Source organism: Entelurus aequoreus, linkage group LG03 (genome assembly GCF_033978785.1).
Source record: "Entelurus aequoreus isolate RoL-2023_Sb linkage group LG03, RoL_Eaeq_v1.1, whole genome shotgun sequence".
NCBI classification, from domain to species: Eukaryota; Metazoa; Chordata; class Actinopteri; order Syngnathiformes; family Syngnathidae; genus Entelurus; species Entelurus aequoreus.
Window position 1 is genome coordinate 72,786,401 of NC_084733.1, and position 11,290 is coordinate 72,797,690.

General features: G+C 42.8%; 1 protein-coding gene across 1 annotated transcript; it reads left to right on the forward strand.

Moving 5' to 3' along the window:
• Nucleotides 1–2,234: 2,234 nt before the first annotated feature.
• tph2 (tryptophan hydroxylase 2 (tryptophan 5-monooxygenase)) lies at nucleotides 2,235–11,008 on the forward strand. The gene is made up of 11 exons (XM_062040656.1): nucleotides 2,235–2,538; nucleotides 2,638–2,754; nucleotides 2,828–3,011; nucleotides 6,259–6,359; nucleotides 6,452–6,519; nucleotides 6,596–6,792; nucleotides 7,827–7,962; nucleotides 8,075–8,201; nucleotides 8,274–8,369; nucleotides 8,462–8,595; nucleotides 10,736–11,008. The coding sequence occupies exons 1-11, from the start codon at nucleotides 2,377–2,379 to the stop codon at nucleotides 10,908–10,910; spliced, it is 1,497 nt and encodes a 498-aa protein (XP_061896640.1). The 5' UTR covers nucleotides 2,235–2,376; the 3' UTR covers nucleotides 10,911–11,008.
• Nucleotides 11,009–11,290: the final 282 nt, after the last annotated feature.

Below are 11,290 nucleotides of genomic sequence, written 5' to 3' on the forward strand. Positions count from 1 at the left end.
CATGCTATTGCTCTTGCCTTTTGCAATCCGCAGCTAATTTTGTAACGGCCTGCGGCACATTCTAAAAGTACAATAAAAAAAATTAAAAAATATAAAACATGGAATGAAAGAGCATGCAGGTGAAATGCAACGTGAAAAAGGTGCTATGTTGACTAACAATACTAAGCTGCCATGCAGGCTGTATTTTTTATGTAATTTCACTCTCAAAAAATAACAATGAAACAAAATCATTGTTGTTATGAATCATTAACCTATTCAAGACTCCAATTACTTCACATGTAATATTTTACTTTGATATACTTTTTGGGGATAATATTGCATATATTTGTGTTTGCCATATAAAAAAATGTGTTTCCTTTGACAAAAAGGGTATAAAACAAACAAACAAAAAAAATTAAAAACATATTTAAAAAAAAAAAAAAAAAAACTATTAGATCTGAAGTTGATCTAGAGACTTCAAGTGTTGATGTTATTTTTAAAACTTATATAAAAGAGGCCTGTTTGGATGCACAATCATATAAATTGGATTTGTTTTTAACTGTCTTTGCTCAAAAAATAAAAATTAATTAACAATCAATGGTGTTATGAATTATTGACCTATTTATTGTTTCGATTACTTCACATCAAATATTCCACTTAGAATTGTTTTTGGGGGGAAATATTGTATATTTTGTGTTTTTGCCATAAAAAGCTGGGTTTTATTTGACAAAAAGGGCATAAAACATTTTTTAAAACTTTGTTTAACTTTATATTGACTGATAGACCTGAAGTGCATATACATATACTTATACTGGGCGGTATAGCTCGGTTGGTAGAGTGGCCGTGCCAGCAACTTGAGGGTTCCAGGTTCGATCCCCGCTCCCGCCATCCTAGTCACTGCTGTTGTGTCCTTGGGCAAGACACTTTACCCACCTGCTCCCAGTGCCACCCACACTGGTTTAAATGTAACTTAGATATTGGGTTTCACTATGTAAAGCGCTTTGAGTCACTAGAGAAAAGCGCTATATAAATAAAATTCACAAGTTGATGTAACATTAAGTAATATTAATTTTAAAAAATTCAATAATGTGTGACTTATTTTTAACATTTTTATGACCAAGACCCTTCCGGGTCCCTGGGACCAAACTTGAGGGGAGCCCTAAAGGTAAAAAAAAAATCAGTATATTGTATTTGCTTTAAAAATAAAAAATATCAAAATGGCCCCCGCATGCATGCCTTAATTTTACAAAAATTTGGACACCCTTGACATAGTGTATCATTGTTGTTATGCGTTTCCTGCTAGGTGACTATAATGGCGGTCCCAGAGACTCAAAATGCGTGAGTCTCACCAGGCAAAATTTAATAATAATTATAATAATGGATTAGATTTTATATCGTGCTTTTCTATTATTAGATACTCAAAGCCCTCACAGAGAAGTGGGAACCCATCATTCATGCACACCTGGTGGTGGTAACCTACATTTGTAGCCACAGCTGCCCTGGGGTAGACTGACGGAAGCGAGGCTGCCAATTTGAGCCTACGGCCCCTCCGACCACCACCTATCATTCATTCATCATTCATTCACCAGTGTGAGCGGCACCGGGGGCAAGGGTGAAGTGTCCTGCCCAAAGACACAACGGCAGCGATTTGGATGTCAAGAGGCGGGGAGCGAACCTGCAACCCTCAGATTTCTGGCACGGCCGCTCTACCCACCACGCCATACCACCCCTAAGTTTGAAGAACAATGGTTAGGGTATTGGTAATTTTTCAAATTTTTCAATTCATGTGTGCATTTGCATTAGCAGTGAGAACACCTCCTTGAAACAAGACATTGATTCTATGCTTGTATCATTTTTGTCAGCATGACAGGTTGTGTGTGGACCGCTGGATGCTGCTGGCTATCAGTGCATCGCTTCATAAGGAAGCAGCAGGAGCACATCACAGAGGCGTCTCTTTCATTTCCTGACTGACAGGAAATTGCAGCAGGCGACGGCTCGCCAACGTTATCGCTCCAGTTTGTGGCATATGCAGGTGGAAAACAAAAACCGCATTCAAACTTTGTGTACAATCGAACACAACGTCAAAGGGTTCACAAACGTCAACAATGTTATGTCATATCGTGACTCGTTTAATCAATATTGTATGTAGTCTTATGTCATACTTGATCATATCAAAGGAATATATTATCCAACAGAAGCAGTTGTCCTTATAACCATTGAGTTTTCTCCCCTGCCTCCCTTGGACCCTCCCCCTCCAGTGTCAGGATTTAAGCGCAGGCAGGCAGCACCTGCAAGCTGACAGAGGCAAGACCTTGGAGTTGTGCGTTCAGCCAGCAAGGTGTCACCAGAGCCGTCATACTGGACCGGTCCTGGTACTCGTACACCCACTGGTTCCCCATGGCGTCCCCTCACGTGATGAAGGACAACCAGGAGCCACTTCCCAGGATGCAGCCCGCTATGATGATGTTCTCCAGCAAGTACTGGAGCCGCCGCGGCCTCTCCTTCGACTCGGCCATGCTGGACCAGCGGCCGCCTCTGCGGCACACAGGCGGCCAGATGGTGACCTTCTCCTTCGTCCATCTTCACCCTCATCCTCTTCATCTCCTGACTCATTTATGTTCAACTTTGGTCATGTGACACTCCTGTATGTGTATTCAGTCGCGGCGCCCGTCCTTCAGTCCAATCAGTGAGACTTGTGCAGAGCCGAGCCAGGCGGTGGTGTTCTCTCTGAAGAACGAGGTCGGTTGTCTGGTCCGAGCTCTGCGACTCTTCCAGGTGAAACCTCGTTAGTTCGCCGGCTGACATCGGCCAGGTGAGCCTCATCCCATTTTTTCCCCCCATGTTACAGGAGAGGCGGGTCAACCTGAACCACATTGAGTCGCGCGCGTCCAAACGCGTGGCCAACGAGGTGGAGATCTTTGCTGACTGCAGCTGCAGCAAGAAGGACTTCAACGAGCTGTTGGAGCTCCTCAAAGATCACGTCAACATCCTGTCCTTCAACACGCCCGCGCACGTGTGGGCCGCCCAGGCAGGTGAGTGCACCAGGCGCAAGTTGTCACCATCTTCGAGTTATGTCATTCATGATATCATCCTAACAACCTAAATGTTATCATCCTCATGTTATGTTGACATCCTCATTTTGTCACCTCCATGTTCCCATTTTTAGTCTCATGTTCTCATCCATGTTATTTCTTTCAAATTATGTGACCATCACCATTATGATATGATTGAAACATCCTCCATCATTAATGTCATAATGCTAATATTTTTATATTATTATATCATCGTCATGTGTCATCCCATGTTATCATGTCATCCTTAAATTGTCTTCATGTCTTTATCCTTATGGTATCATCAGCATGTTGTTATACTCATACTGTAATTATGTCCTCCTCTGTGTTATGTCATCACCCCACCTATTATAGTCATCCCTTATGTTGTCATCATCTTATTATCATCATGGCGTGTCATCCCATCCTCATTTTAAAATATCATCATCCCGATATTATTGTTCATCATATTGTGTCATATTATCATGTTCTAACCATCGTGTTGTATCATCTCATCCTCATTTTATCATCATCCCTGTGTGTGATTATCATGTTATCTCATTTAAAATCATACAACCCAAGGGGACGGCGTGGCGAAGTTGGGAGAGTGGCCGTGCCAGCAATCTGAGGGTTACTGGTTCAATCCCCACCTTCTACCATCCTAGTCATGTCCGTTGTGTCCTTGGGCAAGACACTTCACCCTTGCTCCTGATGGGACTGGTTAGCGCCGTGCATGGCAGCTCCCGCCATCAGTGTGTGAATGTGTGAATGTGTGTGTGCGAATGGGTGAATGTGGAAAATAGTGTCAAAGCGCTTTGAGTTCCTTACAAAGGTAGAAAAGCGCTATACAAGTACGACCCATTTACCATTTACCAATCACCCCTCATGATTATGTCATCGCAATTGCACGTTATCGTCCTTGTGTTATCATGTCATCCTTATGTTGTCGTCGTCCTTGGGTTATGTCATTCATGGTTCATCTTAACGTCCTAAATGTTATCATTCTCATGTTATGTTGTCATCCTCATCTCGTCATCTGCATGTTCGCATGTCATTCTCATTTTATCATGTTCTCATCCACGTTATTTCATTTGAATTAAATGACCATCATCCCTCATCCATGGTATGTTCAAAACATCATCCATCATTAATGTTATAGACCTAAAATGCTTATTTTATCATATCATTGTCATGTGTCATCCCATGTTCACGATTTTGTCATCCTTGTGTTATCATATCATCCTTAAATTGTCATTATGTGCTCATCCTCATGTTATCATCGGCATATTGTTATATCAGCATCGTTTTGTGTCATCTCATTTTTATATCTAGAGCCTTATCTCATCTTGTCATCCTCATACTGTCATGATATCATCATTATGTCCTGTCATGGTCATGTTGTCGTCATCCTTAAGGTATGTCATCCATGATATCATCGTAACACCAAAATGTTGTCATTCACATGCTTTGTTGTCATCCTCATCTCGTCATTTGCATGTTCATATGTCATTCTCATGTTATTATCATGTTCCCATCCACATTGTTTCATTCAAATTATATTACTATCTTCCTTCATCCATGGTATGATCAAAATATCCTCCATCATTAATGTTATAGTCCTAGGATGCTTATTTTATCATATCATTATCATATGTCATCCCATGTTTACCATTTTGTCATCCTTGTGTTATCATGTCATCCTTGTGTTATCATGTCATCCTTAAGTTGTCATGATCTCCTCATCCTCATGTTACCATCACCATGTTGTTATGTCAGCAGCATGTTGTGTCATCTCATTTTGATATCTAGACCCTCATCTCATCTTGTCATCCTCATACTGTCATGATGTCATCCTTATGTTGTCATCCTCCTCGAAGTTATGTAATTTTATGTTATCATCCTGAATGCCAAGATGTTATCATTCTCATTTTATGTTGTCATCCTTATCTCGTCATATGTACTGTATGTTCGCATGTCGTTCTCATGTTATGCTCTCATCTACGTTATTTCATTCAAATTAAATGACCATCAACCCTCATCCACGGTATGACATAAATGGTAATGGTAAATGGGTCGTACTTGTATAGCGCTTTTCTACCTTTTTTTAAGGAACTCAAAGCGCTTTGACACTATTTTCCACATTCACCAATTCACACACACACATTCACACACTGATGGCGGGAGCTGCCATGCACGGCGCCAACCAGGCCCATCAGGAGCAAGGGTGAAGTGTCTTGCTCAAGGACACAACGGACGTGACTAGGATGGTAGAAGGTGGGGATTGAACCAGTAACCCTCAGATTGCTGGCACGGCCACTCTCCCAACTTCGCCACGCCGCCCCATGTTGTTATACTCATACTGTAATTATGTCCTCCTCTGTGTTATTATGTCATCACCCCACCTGTTATTGTCATCCCTTATGCCTTATCTCATCTTGTCATCCTCATACTGTCATGATATCATCATTATGTCCTGTCATGCTCATGTTGTCGTCATCCTTAAGGTATGTCATCCATGATATCATCGTAACACCAAAATGTTGTCATTCACATGCTTTGTTGTCATCATCCTCGAAGTTATGTAATTTTATGTTATCATCCTGAATGCCAAGATGTTATCATTCTCATTTTATGTTGTCATCCTTATCTCGTCAAAACATCCTCCATCATTAATGGTATAGTCCTAAAATACCTATTTTATCACATCAGTATCATGTTCACCATTTTGTCATCCTTGTGTTATCATATCATCCTTAGACCTCCCTCTGCAACAACTGTTGTCATGTCCTGATCCTCATGTTATCATCAGCGTGTCATCTCATTTTGATATCTAGAGCCTCATCTCATCTTGTCATCCTCATACTGTCATTTTTGTCATCATTATGTCCTGTCATCCTCCGTGTTATTATATCATCATCCCCCTGTTATTGTGTCATCCTTGTGTTGGTACCATCATATAATCATCACATCCTCATTTTAGAAATATCACCATTTTGTCATACAATCATCATATTGTGTCATTATATTATGATCCTTGTGTTATCATCCTGATATAACCATTTTGTTGTGTCATCTCATCATCATTTAATCACATCATCCCAATCACCCCTCAGTTTTATGCTATCATCCTTGTGTTATCATGTCATACTCAGGTTGACGTCATCTTCATGTTGTCATAGTTTCATGTACACATCAGAAAAAAAAGGTTGTGTGTTTGCGTTGATGCTAGATGATGAGGAGGTTCCGTGGTTCCCCATGAAGATCTCAGAGCTAGATCAGTGTTCCCACAGAGTCCTCATGTACGGATCTGAGCTGGATGCTGACCACCCGGTAGGTGGTGTTTGTTTCCATGCTGAGGATAATGGTGGAGCAACAACCACTCAGTGTGCGTGCGTGTAATGTTCTTCTGCTTTGTGCTTTAGGGCTTCAGAGATGAACTTTACCGCCAGCGTAGGAAGTATTTTGTGGAGGTGGCAATGAAGTACAAGTTGTAAGCTCTCCTCCTCCACCTTTTATCTAGTATAACACATTTAAATGTTTTCCTGAAGTGGGCTCTTTATTTGTAGTGGTCAGCCCATACCTCGCATCGAGTACACGTCCGATGAGGTGCGCACGTGGGGCGTGGTCTACAGGGAGCTCAACAAGCTGTACCCCACTCACGCCTGCCGAGAGTACCTTAAGAACCTCCCTCTGCTCAGCCAACACTGCGGCTACCGTGAGGACAACATTCCCCAACTGGAGGATGTCTCGCTCTTCCTCAGAGGTCACACCCACAGTCACATGACACCCCCAGTAATGTCACCTCCAGTCATCCATCTGGTCACATTAACTCCAGTTGTGCGACCTCTTGTTTCGTCATCGTCAGTTACATGACCCCCAGTTATTTCACCTCCAGTCACATCACCCCCACTCACATAACGCCAAAGCTACGTCACCTCCAGTTGTGTCTCCCTTTATGCCCCCCGTCATGTCTCCTCGGTCACATGACCCCCGACTTATGTCCCCTCCAGTCATATGACTTCCAGACATTTCACTCCAGTCACGTGACCCCCATTCACATCACCGCCCTTCATTTCCCACCTCAGTCACATGACCCAGGAGTTAGAATATGTCACATCCAGTCATGTGACACCACGTATGTCCCCTCCAGCTGTATGACTTCCAGCCACTTCACTGCAGTCAAGTGACCCCCGTTCACATAACCTCCACCCATTACCCACCTTAGTCACCTGATCACTAAGTTAGGTCACGTCCAGTTATGTGACCCCACTTATGTCCCCTCCAGTTGTATGACTTACAGCCATTTTACTCCAGTCACGTGACCCCCATTCACATCACATCCACCCATTTCCTACCTGAGTCACATGACCCCTGAGTTATGTCACGTCCAGTCATGTGACCCGAGTTATCTCACCTCCAGCTGTATGACTTCTAGCCATTCCACTCCAGTCACGTGACCCCCATTCACATCATCTCCACTCACTTACCACCTTTGTAACATGAGCCCCGAAATACAGTATGTCAGGTTTACTCATGTAACCCCACTTATGTCACCTACAGTCGAATGACCTCCAGCCATTTCACTCCAGTCACGTGCTACTTCCACTCATTTCTCCCCTTTGTCACATCACCTCCGAGTTATGTCACATCCGGTCGGATGACTTCCAGCCAGTCACGTGACCCCCGTTCACGTCGCCTCCACTCATTCACCCTAAGTCAGGTGATCCCCAAGCTAAGTCCATGCCAGTCACGGGACCTTCTGTCAGTAAAAAGTTGGCCATGTTTGTTGTGTTCCAGAGAGGTCGGGCTTCACAGTGCGACCTGTGGCAGGCTACCTGTCGCCTCGGGACTTCTTGGCAGGTTTGGCCTACCGAGTCTTCAACTGCACCCAATATGTCCGTCACATCACCGACCCGCTCTACACGCCGGAACCGTGAGCGATCCGCCTCATTACCAGACCCGAACCACTTTACAATACCTGAATCACTTTATGATCCTAAATTACTTCATGATGCCTGACCCAGCATAGGTTTTTCGTCTTTCAGGGACACGTGTCACGAGCTCCTGGGTCACGTTCCTCTGCTGGCAGATCCCAAGTTTGCTCAGTTCTCCCAGGAAATCGGTTTGGCGTCTCTGGGAGCTTCTGATGAGGACGTGCAGAAGCTGGCCACAGTGAGTGTCGCCGCTCAGCAGCAGTCCACTGTGTGTCTTTGCTGTGACACGCATGTGTGTTTGTGTTGTCAGTGTTACTTCTTCACCATTGAGTTTGGCCTCTGTAAACAAGAAGGTCAGCTGAGAGCGTACGGGGCCGGTTTGCTATCATCCATTGGAGAACTGAGTGTAACACACACACACACACACACACACACACACAGTTCTACACAACAGTTCTACACAAGATTTTCTTAATTTCTGTTGTTTTGCCCCCGCAGCATGCTCTGTCAGAAGGGGCCTGTGTGAAGACCTTTGACCCCAAGACCACCTGCAGCCAGGAATGTCTCATCACGACCTTCCAGGAAGTTTACTTTGTCTCCGAAAGCTTTGAGGAGGCCAAGCAGAAGATGCGGTAAACTTCTCGTTAAACATGATCAGTACTTACTTGTGCACATAATACAGTACTTACTCTGTATTACTACTCCACATTCTTAAAGGGGCCCTGGTATACAAAACCCAACTTTTCTTACCTAATGGTACATGCTGTTGTGTATTTGGGATCTGCATAAACCCCGAAAATTTGAACTCAAACTGTGGAGGCATGGCGGAGATATTTATAAAACAATCTTGCCTTCCTTTATACTTCCACCAAACGAGCCGTTTGGAAATTTCCCCAATAGTGCTGTTTTCCCCATTCCCCCTTCAGCGGATTATCCAAATATGTGTGGAGTTTGCATGTTCTCCCCGTGACTGCGTGGGTTCCCTCCGGGTACTCCGGCTTCCTCCCACCTCCAAAGACATGCACCTGGGGATAGGCTGATTGGCAACACTAAATTGTCCCTAGTGTGTGAATGTGAGTGTGAATGTTGTCTGTCTGTGTTGGCCCTGCGATGAGGTGGCGACTTGTCCAGGGTGTACCCCGCCTTCCGCCCAAGTGCAGCTGAGATAGGCTCCAGCAACCCCCGCGACCCCATAAGGGACAAGCGGTAGAAAATGGATCGATGGAGGGGTATAAATTGACCACGTCTGCCATTGTAGTCCACGCTGTTGTCAATAAGCTACTTATTTTTCTATATCCTCTTGTTGTGGGGCAGACTGGCTTGTACATGCACACGCATCCTCCGCTGTTGCCATTTCTAATACAAAGTAGCGTTTAGTTTGAACTTAATCTGTCAGTAGACTCATTATGGAAGCATTAAAATCTACAACATGGCTGACGGGGTGGAGACGCAGCCGAAGGGGGCGTGGTCTGGAGGAGGGATTTAGCACGTAAATAAGACTGCCCACAAAACGGCGCATCCTGAAGGCGGTTTGAAAATGGTCTGTATAACAAAATCTATGCAAAATGTTGACCAAAGAACTACAATTGTTATTTAGACCACAAGGAAGTGTTTTGAATGTAAAACCTCTTTAAGGTACCTCATATATACTTATCTTCTACATATAATACTCGTACTCATGCGTATTACAATTTATTTTTATTATATTAAATTTATTTTGTATTTATTTACCAATTACTACTGCTTCTACTACAACACATGTTAAAGAGTACTACTACCACATGTTAAAGAGTACTACTACCACATTACTACTACCACAATCCGTGCTTATTACTACTTACTTACCTATTACTACAACTGCTATGACAGCACATGCCTGTTAGAATATGTTTACCAGGGCAGTTTGCAACTTGCTCAGTTACATTTTTTAAAGCAATAATATAACAAAAACACCACCAGCTAACGTATGTTACCACTAGTGGCATCTGTGTGAATGTTTTGTCCTTCTAATTTACCTACCGGAACAAATACTAAAGCACATGCTTATTACTACTTACCTGCCAATTACCGCTACAACCCATGCTTATTACTAGCTACCTACCTATTACTACTAGGACACACATGCTTATTACTACTTTTTAACCATTTATTTACCTATTAGAACTAGCACTCCTATGACTACTGCCCATGTTCATTGCTACCTATTTACCTACTAGTACTATCACAACACATGCTTATTACTACCTACCTACTGACACCTACCTACTATTATATACAGTACAGGTCAAAAGTTTAGACATACCTTCTCATTCAATGCGTTTTCTTTATTTTCATGACTATTTACATTGTAGATTGTCACTGAAGGCATTAAAAATATGAATGAACACATGTGGAGTTATGTACTTATTAACAAAAAAAGGTGAAATAACTGAAAACATGTTTTATATTCTAGTTTTATATTCAAAGTAGCCACCCTTTGCTCTGATTACTGCTTTGCACACTCTTGGCATTCTCTCGATGAGCTTCAAGCGGTAGTAAACTGAAATGGTTTTTACTTCACAGATGTGCCTTATCAGGGTTGATTAGTGGAATTTATTGCTTTATCAATGGGGTTGGGACCATCAGTTGTGTTGTGAATGAGAAGGTGTGTCCAAACGTTTGACCTGTACTGTATATATTACAATACAATACTAACCAGTATGACACACTTTCAGTACTTCTAGATACTAGTGACTAGTTCAAATATACAAGCTTTCATATTTTTTGGTGCAGGGAGTTTGCCAAGACCATCAAACGTCCTTTCTCTGTGTACTACAACCCGTACACTCAGAGCGTGGACCTCCTCAAAGACACCAGGAGCATCGAAAACGTGGTGCAAGACCTCCGCAGCGACCTCACCACCGTGTGCGACGCTTTGGGCAAGATGAACACCTATATGGGCATCTGACGTGACGCTCAGGGCTTCTTCTCCTCAATCTCTTACAGGATGATCATATCCCAAGCCTTGACAACTACAGCATTCATACATGTATATGAAAATCCAATAAATGTGTCACAATCTCTAAACAACAGTGTCTTCTTAACATTACCACATTCCAGATCCTTTCTATGTTAGCTATTCGATCCATTTGGGTTGTTGCTAATAATGTTTGCATGATCTTCAATCATCAAATCAAACTTTATTTGTGAAGTGCTTTTCATACATACAAAGTGCTTTACAGACTTGAAAACAATGCCCCGATGACTCGCATCCCCCATCATCAATCACATACTCATAAATACACATACACAAAAATTATTGCATGGCTGAGTACAGAGGAGCCAGGA